Here is a 24063-nt window from a genome sequence, read left to right as displayed (position 1 = left end):
TTACAGGCTAATCATTATCCTCAATATTTCAGATGCCCCTTACCTGTATACAGCACTTTACAGTTTATACAGCACTTAATGGGAGTTACCAGGTTTCAGATTCAAGGTTGTCCTGTAAGTTAGGTAAGTGGGGAGGGGTGCAGTGTGTGAGGCTTACCCATCTCTTTTCCAGAGAGGAACCTGAGACTCGAAGATTTAAATGCACTTGCCTTGTGTTAGAATGTGGGTCCTCTGCCTTCTGAGCCAGCTCCCTCCTCCTCATACTGAGCTGCCCTTCTACTGTTGACATCTTGGTGGGTGTCTGTTTCATGTGCCTCAGTATAAGAGCAGCATCTCTGACAATCCTTTTGTCCTTTTCAGCTCACTCAAGCCTTATCTGGAAGGTTTAATTCTCATGTTCACGTTGAATATGAATGGCGATTGCTCCATGAAGATCTGGATGAAAGTGACGATGATGTGGATGAGAAATTGCAGGTTTGTGCCAAACTGCAGGATGTTAGAAGGATTTTGATGAGCTTCATTCAGATCATTGTGTGTCCTAGCCTATAATTACGACAGAAAGCTGTTTTGTAGGAAGGGAGATACAATTAATTTGTGTTTTCATTCATCTCTGTAGATTTTGGTTTTACACTTTCCACTACTACTGCCTGTCTCCCAGCTTTACACACATTCATTTCAGGGAATGGTTTATTAAATAATCATAGGTAGCTGTTTACTTTTTGATTGGAAGAAAATGTATAGGAGGGTCTTGGATGATAGTGGTTCTTAGAGAAAGCTCACTTACTGTGGAAAAAAATTATAGAGTCAGGTTTTCCCTGACATAATTGATTATGTTCACCTGGTTCATTATGGTCATTTATTTGATCTTAAAAACCTACACTGAAATTACATGACCCTGGGAATACCAGCTTCCTCGTTATCTCATGAGGAAACTGAAGCCTCAAGAGAAGTTGAGTTGGCCGAAGTGAAGCAGTTGATTAAGAGTCAAACTTAGGACTAGAATCAGTTCTCTTGCCTCCTGGTTCACAGAACTCACTGTCTTGTGTACTTGGTTGCACCCCAGGAAGGTTGTCACCTTTACACAAGTTTCAGAGCTAAGATTTAAGCTCAAGCAGTCTGATTCCAAAGCCCAAACTCATAGCTGCTATGTAATTCCATTTCCTCTTCAGCAAAGTGTACTAGATAAGCCTGAAAATGGTCCATGTTGAAATTAGTGGGAAATGCCATGTGAAACATATTTAAGTGGTTTAAAAAATTTTTTTAACTGTATCTCAAGGACTTGTAAAGAGCTCTAGTGTCACAGTGCCTAAGGCACTTGACTGCTAATCAGAAGGTTGGTGGTTCAAGCCCACCAACTGCTCTGCAGAAGGAAGATGGGGCAATCTACTTCCATAAAGATTTACCACTCCTAGAAACCCAATGGGGGTCACTGTGAGTTGAATTGACTTGATGGTGGTAAGTCTAGTTTTGTTTTGTTTTTTAATTTTTATTTTTATTGTGATTTGGGTGAAAATTTACAGAATGAATACACTTTCCATGCAGCAGATCACATACATTTTTGTCTCATGACATTGAACACAATTTAGCACAATGCAACATCTCCTCTCCCACTTCCTCCTGATAGGTACCGCTTTCCTGTGACCATCCCTCCATGCACTCCTACCCCCTGAGCTGTCTCCCTGTGCCTGAGCAGCCCTTCTTTCTCTCTTACTTGTTCTCTCCAAGGAGTGTATCTACCTCAGATAAATGCTCAACTAGTATGCCTGTCTACTGCTTGGCTGGAAGCTACAGGTGTGTGTTCAATTCCGGACCTGAAGGGCAGCTAGGGGCCATAGTCTCAGTGGTTCCACTAGGCTCCATCGGGCCAGTAAACCTGTTCCCTGCTTTTTTTTTTTTTTCCCCAAATGATTTTGAGTTTTGTTCCACATTGTTCCCCCTGTCTATCCAGGATCTCCTACAAAGATCCTCTTCCAAGTGGTTGACAGTAGTAGCCGAGCACCATCTATTTCTTCTGGTCTCATATTCGTATAGGCTACAGATCGGATGGTGTATCAGTCGCTAGGACTGATTGTTTCTGTGAAATTTTGGTTTTCTTCATTCTTCTTGGCCCTGGACGAGGAGAGACCCATCGTTGCATCTAGATGGCAGCTTGCAAGCTTTTAAGATCTCAGTCGCTACTAGCCACAGTAGAAGGTGGAACAATGATTTGTGTAGTATGTTATGCCAATTGAGCTTTATGTCAAGTCTAGGTTTTTTTTGGTAGGACTTCTAAACACCTTTAATGTTCTAATGGGTGTTGAGGATGTCCAATGGTAGATATATCTGGCATTTCCAAAATGCATCAGGCCATTAAAGTTTTTATTCATGGAACACCTATTAACATCTGCACTTACTGTTTCATGGAATACAGAATTAGAAATGTCTTCAATGTGTTAGATACAAAACAGCATCAGTGTGAAAAGAGCTACTGAATTTCATACTTAAAATCTGTTGCCATCAAGTCAATTCTAACTTATAACATATCTAGAGGACAGAGTAGAACTGCCACATAGAGTTTCTAGGACTCTCTAGTCTTTACAGGAGCAGATCATCAGATCTTTTCTCACCCAGGGCCACTGGGTGGTTCAAACCACCAAGCAGTTATGCACTTAACCTCTGTGCTACCAGGGCACTATTTCATAGTTCCCAACCTAAAAAATAATGAAATAGCTTAAAGCAACCTGCACCTAAGTGCTTCTTCATCAAGCAGTTGTATATCCCATGCCCATTTTATGAGTAGGTAATAAAGTAATCAACATGGTCCAAGTAAAAAAGTACAAAACCAAGTGCTATGGTTTGGAGTCCTAAGTCTCATCTACCCCATGTTTTTTCCAGCAGAGTGTGGCATGTGTTTGGTTAACTCATGCATCAGAATACTCTGTTGGACTTTAAAAACACAGTAAAACCTGTGAGGGGCTAGAATTCACTGGGATGCCTTGTTCTTTCAGATCTCACAAGTTTTCTTGCCTTGACAGAGTGCAACTCACCACTTTTCTTTTTTTTAAGCATTTCTATTAGTGGAAAATATTTGAATTTTCCTTCTCTGACAGATTTCTGTATATCTCATAAACCATTAACTATTGATTTCTGCACACTTGAGATGAGTTTGAGCTGTTGATTTGGCCAGAGTATAGACTGAGGGGAGGAGAAGGTGGGGCAGCTGATTCCAAGGTCGAGGGGCTTTCATGTAGCCCCTAGAGTTAGCACTTTGAATTTGGACTTCTAGCCTCCTACACTGTAAGAGAATAAAATCTATGTTTGCTTAAAAATCACTCACTTGTGGTATTTCTTTCAGTTCTCTAGTGCTGCTATAACAAATGCTGCAAGTGGGGTGGTTTCAAACAAACAGATTTTATTCTCTAACAGCATAGGAGGCTGGAAGTCCAAATTCAAAGTGCCGACTCTAGGGGCTATATAAAAGCCCTTGACCTTGGGCTTCAGCTCTGCCTCTTGCTCCTGGTCCACTGAAACTGGAATCTTCTCTTAACTCAGGCAGCTGCTGGCTGCCTAGGCTGACAAACCCAAAGTTGACAAATAAAATGGCACAGTCCCAAGATTACCAAATAACATGGCAAGCCAGTCGTTCAAGTACAGAGACAGTCCTAAGATCATACATGGCAGGCTGCTGAATGAAGACTCAGCTATGTGCAGGGTCCAAGCATGCCGAAAAAGTCAGAGACCTTTCTCAAAGCTGTCTTCTTATATACTGGAAGCAGACCACATCCCTAAGGCAGCTACTTGGCTGTTCCACTAGATTCCACCATGGAGGTGATTACCAGGGAAATAACTGTATCCAGTTGCCAGGCCATTCAAAACCAGGCCCAGCCAAGTTGACACATAAACTTAACTACCACACCTTCTAAGTGCCTTGCACTGTGATAGGGAAGCAGTTAATGTTATATAGCCACTAACAGATGAGAAATAGGGTCTGCAAAGTTAAGTAATTTGCTCAGGATCATAACTATTACAATGAAGCTGATATTTGAAATGTGAGTTAAATGTAGTTACCTGGGTCATGGTTGCGACCCTGAGCCTATAGCACATGGTCTTTGCTTAGAGAAAAAACCAAACCAAACCTGTTGTGATCAAGTCAATTCCAATTTATAGCAACCCTGTAGGACAGAGTAGAACTGCCCCATTTCCAAGGCTATAATCATTACAGAAGCATACTGCCACATCTTTCTCCCATCAAGTCACCTGTTGTTGTTGTTATGTGCCATCAAGTCAGACCCAACTCATAGCGACCTCTCCTTGGGTTTCCGAGGTGGTGTCACTACAAAAGTAGATTGCCCAACCTTCTTTCCAAGGAGTGGCTCGTGGGTTTGAACCTCCAGCCTTCTGGTTTGCAGTCAAGTGCCTTAGGCACTACGCTACCAGAGCTCCCATGGAGTCACTGGTGGATTAAAATCATCAAGCTTTTGGTTAGTAGCTGAATGTTGTAACCACTGCACCGTCAGAGCTCTTTCAGTTAGAGCAAGGGTCAGTAGGCTCCTTCTTAAAGGGCCAGATTGTAAATATTTTAGGCTTGTGGACTTAAAATAGGAATCCTGGTGGTACAGTTGTTAAAGTGGTTGGGAGCAAACCAAAAGGTCAGCAGCTAACCAAAAGGTCAGCAATTTGAACTCACCAGCCATTCCACAGGAAAAGATGCAGAAGTCTGCTTCCATAAAGATTATAGCCTTGGAAATCCTGTGGGACAGTTCTGTTCTGTCTTATAGTTTTGCTGTGAGTCAGAATCGAAGGCAATCAGTTTGGGGAGTCTCTGTTGCATCTGCTCAGCTATGGCAGGGCATGGCTGTGTTCCAATAAGACTATGTTTACAAAAACAGGAGGCACCTGCAGATTGTGTTTTTTTGGCCCTTGCATTAAAAGAATCTTAAACATTCCAGTTTGTATGGGAAGAAGACTTTGATCTCACCTGAAATAGCAATAGCTATTGAGGATTGCTGCTGGATGACCAGAGCTAGCTATGCTGTTATATAATCTAAGAAAGCATGTCCGTGAATAGAAAATATAGAGCTAGGTTGAGATAATTCTTGCTCACAAGATGAAATAACAAATTTAAAATCCTTCACAGAGTGAAGAATTGTAACTTGTGAAATCATGGCATTTTTTGTTGTGTGTGTACGTGTAGTTTATGTTGTAATCAAGACATGAGAAGAGGGAGTTTGACATCTCACACTTCTGCAGTATTTCAGAATGCCCAGTGGTGTAAATGCCCAAGTAGAAACTATCTGTGTGAGGCTTTACCACTAGATTGTAAGTTACAACCAAGCAATATATGTGCCTCTGACTCACACACCTCTGCTCCAACCTGCCTTCTGCAGCCTAGCCCTAATCGGCGAGAAGACCGGCCTGTCAGCTTCTATCAGCTAGGATCTAACCAGCTTCAGTCTAACGCTGCTTGTTTGGCCAGAGATGCTGCAAACCTTGCCAAGGACAAGCAGAGAGGTTTCGTGCCTAGCATCTTGCAGAACGAGACATATGGAACCATCCTGAGCGGTAGCCCACCATCTACCCAGCCTGCACCTCCCAGCACCACCAGTGCCCCCCCACTACCTCCAAGGAATATTGGCAAAGGTACTAAACCATTAGAAGATCCTTGAAAATGTATAAAGGGTTTTGTTTTGCTTTTGCTTTGTGAAGTTGGTAGTTGCTTTGCCCCTAACTAGATGACATTTGGACTAGCATTAGGATGTTTCTCTTTCCTTTGGGGTCTTTTGTTCTTTTGTTATTTTCTCTTTGCTTCTTAAAGAAATGTCATGAGCCTTAAGATGCCCAACAGTGGTAGATTTTCTTGATTTTATTCTTACTCTGGACAGAGATGTTTCATCCATGTGGTTTACATAATGTAAGACCTCTCCACAAGAGGAGGCTCTGAGGTGGAGATGCCAATTTATGAAGCTGGTGCTTTGAGATGTTCTCCTATGAACCTGCTTTCTGTTCCTTTTCTCTTTAACTTTCACCAATCCCTGCTCCTTCCTTGGCCTTTATCCTCTCCTTTGTTATTTCTTCCCTGCCTGCACTCACTCAAATGGTGGTACCAGCGTTTATTTCTTATCTCTATGATCCCCATGAAATCAAAGATAAAAGGATAGTAGTTTTGGTAACTATGCTCAACCTAGTTACAAAAATACAAAGTAGTCTATGTGGGTACTATGAATACATTCAGTGCAAAAAGCATGCATCTTTGCACAAAGTTGATCTATCACAACATAGAAAGTTTGACTCAGCAGGTGATATGTTTTGGTTTTATATAAAAGGAAACTGAAGCTTCCAACAGTAATTTGCCCAAGACTAAAGGCCAACTGGCCACTTTGCTACTTAAATGCAGGTCTAAGAAGTGACTGAGTCAACTCTGGACTAGGAGGTGGCTTCCAGATAGTTTCACCCATGTGAAGAAGGAACTGTTCATGCATTGTGAGGGAAGCCCTAGAAAAGACAAGAGCCTCCACAAAGTATGGTACCCACACACTGTGCCTGCTGTAAGTTGCTGATGCAGTGGAGCCAACATCATAAAAATAAGTCCCAAATCGTGTTTATATAGTACCTAATATCCTGGAAGGATGGAGTATAGGTGAGTGATGATAGCAAGTGGTTAAAAGATCTGGTTTGAAGAGCCCAGTAGCATAGCCATATGCAGTTGCACTGGGTTTGTACACTTTAGCAGTGTGCCTGAGTATATTGCAGACTCTCCCCTATAGCTCTGCCCCCTGTCACTCTGAGAGGCTCAGAGAAGTATTGATGAACCTCATTGTCTGGGTCCCTGAATCATATTCTAGGAGCAAATCCCTGTAGTAAGCAGGCACTACAGCAGGCAGGCCCCAGAAGCAAGCCCGCTTACTCACACCCAGAGCCCATTGCCTGCACAGCACTCAGCCACCACGTGCTCCACACCCAGAACAGGGTCCCCTAAACCTAGACAAACTGATGATGAGGAAGTCCCTGAACAAGGATAGCATCTAAAGGCACAAACTACATGTTATACAGCCCTCTTCTCTTCCCTGTGACCCTCACCAGGCTGTGCAGGAGGGGGTTAGGGCAGGAAGTTGCAGTTGGGTCCTGATGGTGACATCTCATTTTCTTCTCTCACCCTCCTTCCACATCGTATATACTACGCTAATTTTGTATTTCCAGACTCTGATTTTCTCCATTCCCATTAGTGTCTTTTACTGACTGTATGTGTTATGTGAAGGAAGATTTTATTTTACTCTGTTGGGTCATATAAAAGGAGCGATACCCTTATCATCTTTATTTCTTTCTTTCCTAAAATCTTAGGATTAGTTTATTTTTTGTTGGTTTGTTTCTGGTTTTTTTTTTTTTTTTGCCATTTTCACTTTTAGCTACATTTCTGTTTTGGATAATACAGACTGTATTTCATACCTGCTGTTCACCCCTGTAGGTCTTCCCTTGAGTTCTCCATCTAGTCCACACTGCGGCTAAGATGGAATTCCCACAGAACAAGTAGAAAAGGAAGTTAGGGGGGTGAGCAGGGAAGACCTTGTTCACCACAAGGCAGTGTGAACAAGGCCCGTGTAGTGTGGCCTGTGAGGGTGTGACCCACGTTCATTTCCAGACCCTCCCTGTGTGGGCCATGCAACAGCCCCAGACATGGGGCCCACTGGGCTCTGTGCCCCTGAGTCAACAAGGAAGAGTGCAGGGCTTTGTGAGATAGAGGAAAGACTGTGACCAGAGACACCATCCCCCTTCTTTTGTGGGCCACCTGAACTGTCTATGTTTGCAGGAGGTTAATAGAGCGAGCCCATCACTTAATGTCTTTGATTCATGCTTTCCTCTCCTGCCTGAGACCCAGAGTATGACCTCTGAATGGCAGTTATTTTCACAAGCCCATGGAAAAAAACTTCATGGAATGATAGAGATGAGCTGAAGTTCCATAAATCCTGAATATAATGCTGAGGAGATATAATTTTGCATGTTTATTTCCCTCTTCAAGTAATATTTGTATTTGAAAAGTAAAACCAGGAACTTTTAAAATTCTGCATTAAGGTTGAGAAAGCCAGCTGAGAATTTCCCCTGGTTTGGTATATATCAGGATCTGTCTTCCAGATATAAGAGACAAGAGGGAGGAAAAAAACTCACCATTCTATTTACTCTCTTGATACTATTCTAGAAGGGTCATGCTTACCATTTTATAAGGGAGAGGATCAATAATGCAGTGTTCTGTTTCTGTTTTTGTTCTGTGCGTGTCTGTGTGCATGTGTGTGCTTGGGTGTAGTTCAGACAGCCTCCTCGGCTAGCACCCTGTGGAAGACAAACTCTGTAAGTGTGGACGGTGTAAGCAGGCAGCGATCTTCGTCAGATCCGCCAGCTGTCCATCCACCGCTGCCCCCTCTTCGTGTGACATCTACCAGTACGTTTTTTTTTTCCTTTTTCCTTTCTTGCCAGTGGGCTTTGTAGATCTGGATGGCAGGGGGGTATGTCAGCAGCCAGCGTGGGAGAGCGCTGCAGAGCCACTCACTGCACCAGCACAAGCACAGACAGGGCCATGCACTGTGCTACCAACTGCGGTTCTTCTACAGGGGCCACCTCTACTCTGCCCAGCCTCCTCTTCTCCAGCTGCAAACTCCTGCCTGTACCCACCCCAACCCCCAAGATGGCTCACTCACACTCTTCCTCTGTCTTCTGAAACACTTTAGCAACATTTTCTCCTTTCACACATTAGCCCATGGTGTCAGTTTTATTTAGCCACTTGGTGGTTTCCAATATTTGAGGACAGTCGTTAAGGCCATAATCTGTTTATGTTTTTCTTCAGTGTCAACATGTAGTGGAAAGTCACCATAAACCAGGGGAGGGAGGTTGTAAGAAGAGGGTTGTTGCCACTATGCAAAGCCGGAGCCTTTCACCATGTCTTTTTCAGTCGATCTGTGAAGTGTGAGCCCTGAGTGCTGCCATCTTCCTCCTGTTCTGCATCGGCTGGGAGAGGAAGGAGTTGTTCCAGCATCTCTGGGTTTAACTGCTTTGGGAGCATTTAGAATATGTCCGAGGCAAGGTGCTTGTAAACACACATTGGCTTAATTAAATTAAATTAAAAATTTAAAAGCCCAGTAAAAACTATAGTAAGTACCACATGTGTATTAGCTGGACCCTGGAGTCATGCCAAGTCCTTGCATGATGGTGGCAGAAGGATAGTGTGTCCGGGGAGGTCCCCACTGGTGGGAGGGAAGCAGCTGAAGGTAGCACAGTCATACAGTAAGGGGGGATCACAGTAGAAGCCTTTACATAGGAGCTTCCCGTCCTGAAACAGATTGCCACTTTAACAAGGAAAATATGATAATGCTAGACTTTTAGCAAGTGCTTTAATGTTTGCTAGAGAAGAAGGGGAAGGAAGCATGGGTTCAAGATTCAGCTCCATTTCTTACTACCTATGTAACCTTGACAAAACCACGTCACATCTTTGAGCCTCAGCCTCATCATCCATAAAATATAAATAATAAAACTATTCATCATGCCTTCCTCACAGACTCTGGAATTTTATTAAAAAAAAAAATTAGTGTGGCACTATCTTTCCTCAGATTTGGCCATGACCAACAGCCCTGGTGAAATGGGTGGGCATCATCCCCTTTTGGTGATGGGTCACCTGAGGCAAAAAGTGTATTGGCCCGAGACGGCACAAGTAATTACCCAGTGCTAGAACTTGGCTCCCAGACGTTAGCCTCCTGTTGCCATTTCCTAAGCCTTATGGTTGAGAGATGGGGCAATCTACTTCCGTAGTGATACTGCCTTGGAAACCCAAGGAGGGGTCACTATGAGTCGGGTCCGACTCGATGGCACATAACAACAACAATAACAACATGGTTGAGAGCAGAAAACTGCTGGCTTCCCAGTAGGGAATTCTAACTGAAAAAAATGCTTGCAGACTAATAGCAAACTTTATTCACAATTTTAGGCTTGCAGCTTACTTACTAGTTTGGAAAAGATTTTTTACCCCCTCCCCACTAATAATGTTTTCTGAAAATCAGCAGTGAAACAGCAGTAGGTTTTCTCCTTAAGAAGTATCATTAAACAAAAGGAAGAATGTACCAGAAAAAGTCTCAGGTGAGAAGTCTGTGGAATGGAAAGCCTTGAAGTCTGACTCTTTGTCTTTCTCTCTCTCTCTCTCTCTCTCTCTCTCTCTCTCTCTCTCTCTCCCCCTCTCCCCCAACAGATCCCCTGACTACCACGCCGCCCCCTCCTGTTGCCAAAACATCCAATGTGATAGAAGCCTTGAGCCAGCAGATCAAACCAGCCCAGCCTGGGATCTCACAGTGTAAACCCACGCCCCCACCTCTGCCGCCTCAGCCACCCAGCCGCCTCCCGCAGAAGAAGCCAACTCCCGGGTAACCCTGCTTCTGTAATATCCATCTGCTGAGGACCTTGCCACTCACATTCAAGGAGCTTTCAAAATGGAAGTGGCCCCAGCTTAGGTTATCTGCTGAGATTTCTGTATAAACATTTGAAATCTCTAGTGTTTCTGCTACTATAACATTTGAGGCCAAGTGTTGCATACTGGATTAATCAGGGTTCAAAGGTCATAAAATGAATTTCATCAAGAATTTTTAAACTGTAAAAATTGCTTACATATGTGTATCTTATATCCACATAATGAATTCAGATGGCTGTTTAGTGCAGAAACTGGGATTTTTACAGTTCTAAAGACACTGTTGTTGTTATTTGCCGTCGAGTTGGACCCGACTCATAGCAACCCCTCCTTGGGTTTCCGAGGCAGTATCACTATGGAAGTAGATTGTCCAGCCTTCCTTCTGAGGAGTGGCTGGTGGGTTTGAACCACTAGCCTTCTGATTAGCAGTCAAGTGCCTTAGCCACTATGCTACTAGGCCATGTAAATTCTATTTATTGCTGAACATGTGGATCTTCTATAGTGGGGCATGTTCTCCCTACAAAGACATTCTCCTTCATAAGCATAATACAGCCAGCACAATCAGGAAGTAACACTGATAAGTTACTACCATCTTATCCTCAGACTGTCATTTAAGCTTTGCCACTTGTACAAAGTATGTCCTTTATTGCAAAAGAATATAATTCATCCAGGAACTCTGATAGCATTGTGCCTAAGGCACTTGACTGCTAACCAGAAGGCTGGTGGTTCAAACCCACCAGCCACTCCTTGGAAGGAAGACTGGGCAATCTACTTCTGTAGAGATACTGTCTTAGAGATCCAAGGAGGGATCTCTTCATTTTGAATCTCTATAGTGGAAATGATATTTGGAAACTACAGTGTAGGAGCTAGGTTTGCTCATTGCCATTGGAGTCTCACTGCTTTCAGGCCCTCTGAGTGATCAGAATTAGAGAATACACACACATAACACACATTGATCTCTGTATTTCTGCATCTATCTCTGTTGAAAACTATGAGTTTGTGCTGATACCTCTGATATTAATTGTCCTAGTAACAAATGGAGGAGCTCTGGTGGCGTAGTGCCTAAGGCATTTGACTGCTAACTAGAAGGCAGGCAGTTCAGGCTCACCAGCCACTCAAAAGGAAGATTGGGCAATTTACTTCCGTAGTGATACTGCCTCGGAAACCCAAGTAGGGTTCACTGTGAGTCGGGACCAACTTGATGGCAGTGAGTTTGATTTTTTGGTTTTGAGAAACAAATGAAGGAGCCCTGGTGTTGCAGCTGTTAAGTGGTCAGCTTTGAACTGAAAGGTTGGTAGTTGAATTCAACAAGGGACTTCATGGGAGAAACACCTGGTGTTCTACTCTGTAGCACTATAGCCTAGAAAACCCTTTGGAGAAGTTGTACTCTGTCATAAGAAATTGCTTTGAGTCAAAATCAACTTAACAGCACCAAACAATAGTTGTAACAACCACCTAAATCTTGGCTGACAAAAGACACCACCATTTCATTATGTTTTCAGACTTTGTCAGGAATTTGAATAGGCACAGTGGGGATGTCTTGTGTGTGCTTCACTATCTGAGGCCTTAGCTGAAAAGACTCAAAGACTATGGGTGATTCAACACAGGAAGTGACTTATCATAGGGGCTAGTATCCTCTTCATTGCACATGTCTGGTAGTTGATGCTGGCTGTCAGCTGTCAGCTGGCATGTTGGCTGAGATTATTACGAGTCTGTTTCATCCATGCTACCCACCAGATAGATGATAGGCCTTTCAAGATAGAAACCATATCCTGCAATTCTGAGAAATTTCACTAATTTTTTTTTTTAATGCCTTTACTTCTCCCTGTTTTTTTCTGATCTCACTTTAAATGTAATTATTACAATTCAGATGTCAGATCCCCTTGGTCTTTCCTCTCAGTATCATATTCTGTCTTTTTAGAGTAATGTAACTACTTAAACAAACAAGTCCAGAATCTTAGTGGTTTAACATTCAGAAGTGAATTCTTAGCTCACACAGAAAGCTGGTTGTGCAGCAATCCCTAGGACTGACTCAGAGGCTCAGACCCCTTGTACCTTCTGACTCTACCATTTTTATTTATCCCCTGGGTCCAGGGTTACTTCTGAAGGGAGAGAGAGTCTGTAGGGAAGACATAGCATATACTGGCCTAGAGTGATTCATGACATTTTCTCTCATACTTTGACCAGAATCAGTCACATGGTCCCACCTGGATGCCCAAAAAGAAAAAAATACCTTGTTGCTATTGAGTCAGTTCTGGCTCATGGTGTGCCCATGTTTTAAAGTAGAACTGCTCCGTAGGGTTTTCAGTGGCAGTAATCATCTGGAAATGGACCACCAGGCCTTTGTTCCACAGCCCTGCTGAATGGATTCTGACTGTAACTTGTCAGTCAGTAGTTACTCAGGGATCTACCTGGATGCCAGGTGATTGGAAATGCAGCCCTGGCTGAGCAACTGCTTCCCTACAATAGCTCTATTCTATTTACTGTATGGCCTTGGAAAAATCGCTTCACCTCTTTCAGCTTCAGCCTCATAATCTGTGAAATGTAGATAATAATAAAACTCTTCATTAGGCCTTCCTCATATACGTCATGAAACCTTGTACAAAGTTAGTCATTCACCATCTTTGCTCAGATTTGACCATACATTTTGAATCATCAGTTACCCTTCTTTGTTACCTTCTGGTTTCCATTTCTGCTTTGTTTGTTTTATAAATCTACTTTCCAGGAGATTTATTCAGTTTTATCTTCCATTTCTTTTATGGAATTTTACATTTCTGCTATCATAATTTTCAAGTGCCATTTCTAGTTCTCTGTTAAGATTTTTATAGTAATATATTTTTTCTAAATTTTATTGTTGAGAATATACATAGCAAAGCATACACTAATTCAACACTTTCTACATGTACACTGTAGTGACATTGATTACATTCTTCAAGTAGTGCAACCATTCTCACCCTCCTTTTTTGTTGTTGTTCCTCCCTCATTAACATATATTCAGTGCCCACTAAGGTTCCTATCTGATCTTTCGAGTTACTGTTGTCAGTTTGATCCCGTAGAGATAGTTTATAAAAAAGCATAACGCTCAAGGCATACATTTTTACTAGTGAAGCTGAACTATTCAGTTTTAAGATGGTGTGAGGGCATATTTTTGGTTTAAAGATTATCTCAGGGCAGTATTTTCAGGAGTTCATTCAACCTCCATGGGTCCAGAAAATCTAGAGTCCATGAGAATTTGAAATTCTATTCTGCATTTTCCACTTTTTGATCAGGATTCTATGAAATCTTTCATCAAAGTTCAGTAATGGTAGCCAGGCACCATCTAGTTCTTCTGTTCTCATGGCAAAGGAGGCAGTTTTTCATGGAGGCAATTAGGCACCTATATCATATCCTCCTCTTGTTCCTGCTGCTCATCCATTGTTCCAGGTGAATAGAAACCAATTGTTGTAGACAGTATATTATTATTTTTATCTCATGAAATCTTGAGAAGGTTAATGATGGGTTTGTGTGTGTGTGTGCTATTTTGTTTTGTTTTCATAATGTGTCTCTTCCATGTTCGTTTTTTCTCTCTCTTTTTTTTTTTAAGTTTTTTTTTTTTTTTTAATTGTGATTTGGGTGAAGATTTACAGAGCAAATTCACTTTCCATACAGCAGTTCACATATACTTTGTCTCATGTCGTTGACCACAGTTTACCACAATGCAACAACTCCCTTCCCACTTCTTCCCCATAGTTACCTCTTCCCAGTGTCCCTCCCTCCCTCCCTACACTCCTGCCCCCTGAGCTGTCTCCCTGTGCATAAGCAGCCCTTCTTTCTCCCATACTTGTTCTCTCCAAGGCATGTATCTTGAAGTAAATGTTTAACTCACATGCCTGTATTTTGTTCGGCTGGAAACCACAAGTGTGGGTTCAATTCCAGACCTGGAGGACAGCTAGGGGCCATAGTCTCAGTGGTTCCACCAGGCTCTATCGGACCAGCAAACCTGGTCCCCACCTTTTTTTTTTCCCTCCAAATGATTTTGAGTTTTGTTCCACATTGTTCTCCCTATCAAGGATCTCCTACATAAATCCCCTTCCGAGTGGATGGCAGTGGTAGCCAGGCACCATCTAGTTCTTCTGGTCTCATAGTCGTATAGGTTGCAGATCGGATGGTGTACCAGTCACTAGGACTAATTGTTTCCATGAATTTTGGTTTTCTTCATTCTTCTTTGCTCTGGACGAGGAGAGACCCATCATTGCATCTAGATGGCAGCTTGTTAGCTTTTAAGATCCCAGTCACTACTCGCCAAAGTAGGAGGTGGAACAATGTTTTGTATAGTGTGTTATGCCAATTGAGCTTGATGTCCCCTGCAACTATGGTCCCAAGTCCGCAGGTTCAACTACTCGGTCCCTCTGGGTAGCTGGCTATGACCAAGCAGTGACCACAACCTTGCCCCTTGTCAGCTCTACTATACACCTGGGATTTTGATCATTCACATAAATTTGTAGGACCATTGTCTGCCAACCCTATATATGTTCTTGGTTACCCTCCCCATTTCATAGACATACCTGATCGTTTAGCCTGTCCACCCATCTATCCATCCATATAACCATGTTTGCCTTCACTGACAGCATAGTACTGTATGTGCAAAAGGGTTCATATTTGTTGTCTGTACCTCTCATGTACCTCTCTATGTCTTTCTCATCCTCAGTGGTACCATATTGGTACTCACATTTGGTACATTGCCCTTCTCTTTACCCAAATCAATACTTATCTCTATCTATCTAACAGCGTTCCCTCCCTTCCCCTCCCACCCCTGGTAACCAACAAAGAAAATTTTCTTCAATAGATAAACCTTTCCTTAACTCTCTCTCTCTTTTTTTAATCTCTGTTATATTGAGGGCATTACCAATAAATCTTGTGTTCCATGGCTGTATGTTCATGTGTCAGGTAGGGCATTAAAAACTGGTTGACAGAAAAGTCAGTCAAAGATGACAGACTAAGCAGATACACTACCAAGATCCTCTACAATAAAAACCAAGAAACCAAGTAAAGTGGATACCAGAACAATACTGAAACCCAGAGCTTCAAAAGAAATGATAAAGAAGTAGATCAGATGCCAATTAAAGGAGCACAGTGAACAAAAACAGTGAAGAAGGAGGCATACAGGGCAATGAATTGCCATTTGGCCTAGCACATTGTGGCCATTTTGAATTGTTGCAAACAGCGTTCTGCTTGCGACAGGAACAAGATAACCAGCCCCACTTGCCCAGGACAGCACTGGCACCCACATTAGTGATGAAAATGCTAAAGGGAGTCCTTCGGACAAAGAACCAACAATGGCAGACAACAGCATGAGATTAAGACACATGACAACATCACTGAGAAATCAACCCAGATATAGAAGTAGCAAACATAAAATAATCCTACAAAACTGAAACTAGGGAACTAGAGACATCAGTTTGTAAACAATGACAATTGCAAAGCCAAAAGTGGCAATAAATACAATAGTTATGGAATTTCTATTATGAAAAGGAAGTCAAGACAATATCAAGATAGTACAGACTGTTTTAAACTTGGTAAGATAATAATACTCTAACCTCAAGTAAAATTAATAAACCTTTTAACTAAAAAAAAAAAAAAATTTAGTAAACTGAAGCAATAGCAATGAAGGAAATGATAAGAAAATCTGTAAACAAAATGAACCAGCAGAGAAAAATATATGGACCACAGAAACCAGCAGCACTGGGTGATAGAAGAAATAAAAAATGAAGTAAAAAGTTCCTCAAATCGGACAACAATGTAAGCAAAACATACCATAATCTTTGGGACACAGCAAAAGCAGTGAGTAGAGGGCAATTTATAGGAATAAATGCACATTTCAAAAAAGAAGAACAAACCAAAATCAACACCTTAACATCTCCCACAATTAGAAAAGGAGCAGCTAAAAAAGCCTACAGTCACTAGAAGAAAAGAAATAATAAAGATCTAAGCAGAAATAAAGCAAACAGAAAATACCAACCAAACTCACTGCTGTAGAGTCAATCCTGACTCATAGCGACCCCTCCTTGGGTTTCCAAGGTGATATCTCTGCGGGAGTAGATTGCCCAGTCTTCCTTCCAAGGGGTGGCTGCTGAGTTTGAACCACCAGCCTTCTGGTTCTCAGATGCCTTAGGCAAACAGAAAATAGACAATAGAAAAGTTATCAGGGCTAGAAATTGATTCTTTGAAAAGATTAAGAAAATCCACAAACCACTGGCAAACTTAACAAAGGAAAAGCAGGAGAAGATGCAAGTAACATGAATAAGAAATGAAATGGATGATGTCACAGCAGAACCAACTGAAAAGTCCTGGCCCAGATGGTTTCACTGGAGAATTCTAACAGTCATTCAGAGAAGAGCTGATGCCAAGCCTTCTCAAACTATTCCATAACATAGAAAAAGGATGGAATCCTCCCAAATTGATATTGTTTTAAGTAAGCATAACCTGACACCAAAATCAGGCAAGGACACCACTAGAAAGGAAAACTACAGACCAATATCCTTCATTAATATAGACATACAAATCTTTAACAAAATTCTAGCCAGTAGACTCTAACACCTTATAAAAAAAATAAGACATCATGACCAAGTGGGGTTTGTACCAGGTATGTAAGGATGGTTCACCATTAGAAAAACAATCAACACAATCCATTATGTAAGTGAAATAAAGGAAATGAATCACATGGTCATATCAATTGATACAGAAAAGTCATTTGATAAAATCCAACACCCATTCCTGATAAAAACGCTCAGAAAAATGAGAATAGAAGGGAAATTCCCTAACATAATAAAGAACGTATATGCAAAGCCAACAACCAACATTATTTTCAGTGGAGACAGACCGAAACTATTCCCCTTGTGAAGAGGAACCACACAAGGATGCCCTCTATCTCCACTTCTGTTAAACATTGTATTGGAAGTCCTAGCCAGGGCAGTAAAGCAAGAAAGGGAAATCAAAGGCATCCAAATTGGTAAGGAGGAAGTCACACTATCTTTATTTGCAAATGATATGATCCTATACATAGAAAACCCAGGAGACTCAGCAGAAAAACTACTGGAACTTGCTGAAAGATTTGGCATAGTGGCAGGATACAAAATCAACATACAAAAATCAGTTGAATTCCTCTACACCAGCAAAGAGGTTTCTGAAAAGGAAATCACCATTTACAATAGCTACCAAAAAAATAAAATACCTGGGAATAAGTTTTACCAAGAACACAAAAGACCTATACAAAGAAAACTGCAAACACTACTTCAAGAAACCATAAGAGATCTACATAAACGGTGGAACATAGCTTCCTCATGGATAGAAGATTGAACATTGTGAAAATGTCAATTCTACCCAAAGCAATCTGTACATTCAATGCAATTCCAATCCAGATCCCATCAATATTCTTTAAATATATAGAAAAAACAATCACTACTTTTATATAGGAGCTCTGGTAGCATAGTGGCTAAAGCACTTCACTGCTAACCAGAAGGCTGGCAGTTCAAACCCACCAGCCACTCCTCGGAAGGAAGGTTGGGCAATCCTACTTCCGTAGTGATACTGCCTTGGAAACCCAAGGCGGGGTCGCTATGAGTCAGGGCTGACTCGACGGCACATAACAACAACAACAACTTTTATATGGAAAAGAAAGAGACCTTGGATAAGCAAAGCATTATTGAAGGAGAAGAAAAAATTAGGAGGTCTCACACTCCTGGATCTCAAAATCTGCTATACAACCACGTAGTCAAAGCAGCATGGTATTGGTACAACGACAGACACGTAGACCAGTGGAACAGAATTGAGAACCTAGAAATAGATCCATCGACCTATGGTCAGCTGATCTTTGACAAAGGACCACAGTCCATTCAATGGGGAAGAGATAGGCTCTTTAACAAATGGTGCTGGCAAAACTGGATATCCCATTTGCATAAAAATGAAACAAGATCCATACCTCACACCATACATAAAAATTAGCTCCAGATCAGACACTTAAAATGTGAAACCTAAGACTATAAAGTTCATCACAGGAAAAATATAGGGGCAAAGTTAGGAGCCCTAATTTATGGCATAAATAGACTATCAAGCATAACCCAAAATCCTCAAACAGCAGAAGATAAACTAGATGAATGGAACCGTCTAAAAGTTACATTTTTATGTGCTTCAAAAGACTTATCCAAAAGAGTAAAAAGAGAATCTACAGATTGGGAAAAACTAGGACTTATCTCTAAAATTTATAGAAAACTCTAGTGCATCAACATCAAAAAGACAATCCAGTTAAAAAATGGGCAGAAGACATGAACAGACACTTTACCAAAGAAGATATTCAGGCATCCATCCAGCAGACACATGAAGAAATGATTGCAATCATTAGCCATTAGAGAAATGCAATACAAAGCAACCATGAGATGCCATCTTACCCCAGCACTAATAGTAAAGTTCTACAAGACAGAAAATGCTGGCAAGGATGCAGAGAGATTGAGACTCTCACACGCTACTGGATTGTAGATAGATACACTAACTGTAGAAATCAGTATGGTGATTCCAAAAAGCTTGGAAATAGAAATACCAGTTGATCCAGCAATCCCATTACTAGGTATATATTCTAAAGAAGTGAGAGCCAGGACATGAATAGATATATGCACACCCATATTTACTGCAGCGCTATTTACAATGAAAGAGAGATGGAAACAACCTAAGTGTCCATCAACAGAGGAAAGGATAACCAAACTGTGGTACATATACACAAATGAATACTATACAATGCTAAAGAATAATGTAGAATCTGTGAAACACTGTATAATGTAGGTGAACTTAGAGGACATTGTGCTGAGTGAAATAAGTCAATCACAGAAGGACAAATACTCTATTAGTTAATTATTTAGAAAGTCAAGGAAAAGTTTATATATGGAAGGAAACTTTCTTTGTTGCTTACCAGGGAGGGTCGGGATGGGGAGAGAACACTGCAAAAAGAAAAAGAAAAAGAATTATGTACGATCCATGAAATACTGCATAATGTGGATGAACTTGGAGGACATTATGCTGAGTGAAGTAAGTTGGTCACAGGAGGACAGATAATGTATTCATCCACTATTGTAAAAAGTTAAGGAAAAGTTTATATATGGAAATAAATTTTCTTTATTGGTTATCAGGGATAGGAGGAGAGGAAAGATTGCTAGATAGGTTAACAAACAAACAAACAAACAAAAACTGTCAACAGCACACATACACACACAAATAAAAAACACAGCAAAATGACAGCAATGTAATAATTAAAGCCTCAATCCAACAAGAAGACATAATGATAATATCTATGCACCCAGAGAAAAAGCCCCAAAATATAAGTCAAATTTTAGCATAATTGAAAAGAGAAATAGACAACTCCATAATTATAGGAGGAGACTTTAAATACACCACTTTTGATGAAGGACACAACAAGAAGAATGAAATACAACAAGGATACAGAAGATCTAAAGAAAATCAACCAATTTGACCTCATAGATGTATACAGAACACATCACCAAAAACCAGCACAATATACTTTTCCAGCACACATTCAGCATTCTCCAGAATAGAACATGTTAGGCTACAAAGTAAGCCTCAATAAATTTAAGAACAATGAAACACTACAGAGTAACTTCTCAGACCACAATACTATAAAATTAGAAATCAACAACAGAGATATCAAGGAAAAAGAAAATCAAAGACATGGAAACCAAATAACCACTTGCGTAAGAACTGTTGTTATGTGCTGGTAAGTCGGAATCGACTCATATCAACTCTTCCTTGGGTTTCTGAGGTGGTTTCTCTACGGAAGTAGATTGCCCCCAACCTTCCTTCCAAGGAGTGGCTGGTGGGTTTGAACCATTGGGTAGTAGAAGAAATAAAAATTGAAATTAAAAAAATAAATAAAATATAAATCCTTGCATCAAATGAAAATAAGAACATACAACATACCAAAATCTATGGGACACAGTAAAAGCAGAGTTGCTCAGAGGACAATTTAAAGCAGTACACATACATCAGAAGAGAAACAAAATCAACACTTTAACCAACATCTCCAACAATTAGATAAAAGAACAGAAGAAAAAAAATATATAATCACCAGAAGAAAGGAAATAATAATTACAGCATAAATAAAGAGAAAACAGAAAAACAATAGAATCTACAAGACTAGAAAGTGATTCTTTGAAAGGATTAATAAAATAAATTTAACATATGAGAAGTTGAAAATAACACAAATAAGAAATGAAATAGGAGATGTCACAACAGAAGCAATTGAAATAAAATGGACAATAACAGGATACTGTGATGAACTGAACTCCAACAGATTTGAAAACCTAGAGGAGATGGACAGATTTCCAGAAACACACAATCTGAGGTAGAAAATGTGAATAAAACCATCACAAAAGAAGAAATATAACAGGTCATTTAAATAAATAAAGTCTGGTCCACATGGCTTCACTGGAAATTCTACCACTCATTCAGAGAAGAGCTGACTCCAGTTCTACTCAAACTGTTCCAGAATACAGAAGAGAATGCTCCAAAACTCATTCTATGAAGCTAGCATAACCGTGATACCAAAACCAGAAATGTTGTTGTTGTTGTGTGCCATCGAGTCAGACCCGACTCATAGTGACCCCTCCTTGGGTTTCCGAGGCAGTATCACTACAGAAGTAGATTGCCCAACCTTCCTTCCAAGGAGTGGTTGGTGGATTTGAACCACCAACCTTCTGGTTAGCAGTCAAGTGCCTTAGTCACTATGCTACCAGAGAAATAGACACCACTAAAAAAGAAAATTATAGACCAATATCCCTCATAAAGACAAAAATTCTCAATGAAATCCTAGCCAATAGAATCCAACTTGATACACACACACACATATATGTACATGTATATATATGTATGTATATATATATATAGCACATCATGACCCAGTGGGATTCATACCAGATATACAAGGATGGTTCAACATTAGGAAAACAGTTACTGTAATAATCAGCGACATCAAACAAAGGAAGAGAACCATATGATCGTTATCAATTGATGCAGAAAAAGCATTCAACAAACTCAACATCCATTTTTGATTTAAAAAAAAAAAAACTTAGCAAATAGGAAGAGAAGGGAAATTCCTCAACATAATTAAGATCATGTACACAAAACCAACAGCTAACATTATTCTCAATGGAGAGAGACTGAAAACACTCCCCTTGTGAAAGGGAACCAGAGAAGAAGGACCTTTATCACCCCTCCTATTCAATATTGTGTTGGAAATTGTAGCGTCATCAATAAGGCAAGAAAGGGGGGAAGTAAAAGGCATTCAGATTGGCAAAGAAGTAAACTGTCTCTTTGCAGATGATATGATCCTATACATAGAAAATCCGAGAGAATCAACAGAAAAGCTACTGAAACTAATAGAAGGATTCAGCAAAGTGACACACTATAAGATCAGCATTAAAAAAAAAAAAAATCGGATTCCTCTACACTAATTCAGAGAACTCTGAATAGGAAATCAGGAAAACAATACCATTTACAATAATCATCCAGAAGTTGCAGTCCTTAGGAATAAATCTAACTAGAGACACAAAAGACCTACAACAAAGAAAACTACAAAACACTACTATAAGAAACCAAAAGAGACCCACATAAGTGGAAAAGTATACCACGCTCATGGATAGGAAGACTTAACATTGTGAAAATGCCAATACTACCGAAAGTGATCTACAGATATAATGCAATCCCAATTTACATTCCATCATTCTTTAAAGATATGGGAAAACTATCTTTAAATGGAAAGAAAAGAGACCCCGGTTAAGCAAAGCACCACTAATGAAGAATAAGAAAGTAGGATGCCCCACACACCTGATCTCAAAACCTGCTACAGAGCCACAGTAGTCAAAACAGCTTGGTATTGGTACAATGACAGATACATAGACCAGTGGAATAGAATTGAGAACCCAGAAGTAAATGCCATTGACAAAGAATCCAGCTGATTCTTTGTTAAAGGACAAAGAGCTGAAGCTAAATGGGGAAGAGATCATCTCTTTTAACAAATGGGTGTCCATTTGCAGAAAAAAGAAACAGGATCCATATCTCTCACCATATATGAAAACTAACTGAAGATGGATCAGTGACCCAGCCAGCTACCCAGAAGAACCAAGTAGTTGAACTGGTGGGCTTGGGACCATAGTCGCAGGGAACATCAACTTCACTTGGCATAATGTACTACACAAAACATTGTTCTACCTCCTACTTTGGTGAGTAGCAACTGGGATCTTAAAAGCTTGCAAGCAGCCATCTAGATGCAACAATGGGTCTCTCCTCGTCCAGAGAAAGAGGAAAACCAAAGATTCATGGAAACAATTAGTCTAAGCAACTGGTACACATGTGATCCACAGCCTGTACAACTATGAGACCAGAAGAACTAGATGGTGCCTGGCTACCACTGTCAACCACTCAGAGGGGAATCTATGTAGGAGATCCTAGATAGAGAGGGAGAAAAATGTGGAACAAAACTCAAAATCATTTGGGGAATAAAAGGAAGGGGGCAGGTTTGCTGGTCTGATAGAGCCTGGTGGAACCACTGAGACTATGGCCACCAGCTGCCCTTCAGGTCTGGAACTGAACCCACACCTGTGGCTTCCAGCCAAACAAAAGACAGGCATAGGAGTTGAACATTTACCTGAGGTAGATACACTCTTTGGAGAGAACAATCATGAGAGAAAGAAGGGCTATTAATGCACAGGGAGACAGCTCAGGGAGCAGGAATGCATGGAGGGATGGACACACGGAAGAGGTAACTTTCACCCAAATCACAATTTAAAAAAAAAGATGGATCAGTGACCTAAACGTAAAACGTAAAACCATAGAGATCATCAAAGAAAAATAGGGGCAAACTTATATCCTAATACATAGCATAAAAAACTATCAAACATAACCGAAAACACACAAACAATAGAAGATGATTGGGACTTCCTAAAAACTGAATGTGTATTTGCATTAAAAGACTTCACCCAAAATGTAAATGGGCTGTAGACTGGGAAAAGTATGTTGGTACAACATATCTGACAAGGGATTAATCTCTAAAAATTATAGAAAACTCTGGCATCTCAACAATAAAAAGGCAATCCAATTAATGAATGGGCAGAAGACATGAACAAATACTTCACCAAAGAAGACATTCAGGTGGTCGACAAATACATAAAGAAATGCTCATGGTCATTAGCCATTGGACAGATGCAAATCAGAACAAGAATGAGATAGCATCTCTCCCCAGCATTAGTAACAAAGTTAAAAAAAAAAAAAAAAGAAAACACAGAAAACAACAAATGCTGGGGAGGGTATATAGAGAGACTTGAACTCTCATACACTGCTAATGGGAGCATAAAATGGTACAACCACGTGGAAAATGGTATGGTGCTTCCTTAAAAAGTTGGAAATAAAAATACCATATGATCCAACAATCCCATCACTAGGTATATATTCTAGAAAACTAAGAGCCATGTTACGAACAGATACTGTGCACAAACAATTTAATCACAGGACCATTTACAATAGCAAAAAGATGGAAACAATCTAAATACCCATCAGCAGTTGAATGGATAAACAAACTATGGTTCATACAAACATAGGATACTATACAA

The 24063-nt window shown here is 40.5% G+C and overlaps 1 protein-coding gene across 1 annotated transcript in view; it reads left to right on the top strand.

The window, feature by feature from the left end:
• ASAP2 (ArfGAP with SH3 domain, ankyrin repeat and PH domain 2) overlaps positions 1-24063 on the top strand; it is a 378888-nt gene that overhangs the window by 345986 nt on the left and 8839 nt on the right. Inside the window, exons 22-25 of the mRNA XM_042783668.1 lie at positions 361-474; positions 5367-5619; positions 8276-8410; positions 10205-10376. Of these exons, the coding sequence (XP_042639602.1) occupies positions 361-474; positions 5367-5619; positions 8276-8410; positions 10205-10376 (674 nt within the window). The remainder of the gene's footprint in view (positions 1-360; positions 475-5366; positions 5620-8275; positions 8411-10204; positions 10377-24063) is intronic.

The sequence above is a fragment of the Orycteropus afer genome, unplaced genomic scaffold, assembly GCF_000298275.1.
Source record: "Orycteropus afer afer isolate SDZICR_OR568_19922 unplaced genomic scaffold, OryAfe1.0 scaffold00025, whole genome shotgun sequence".
NCBI classification, from domain to species: domain Eukaryota; kingdom Metazoa; phylum Chordata; class Mammalia; order Tubulidentata; family Orycteropodidae; genus Orycteropus; species Orycteropus afer.
Note: the sequence above shows the minus strand (reverse complement) of the source record. Positions and strands in the feature narration are given on the sequence as shown.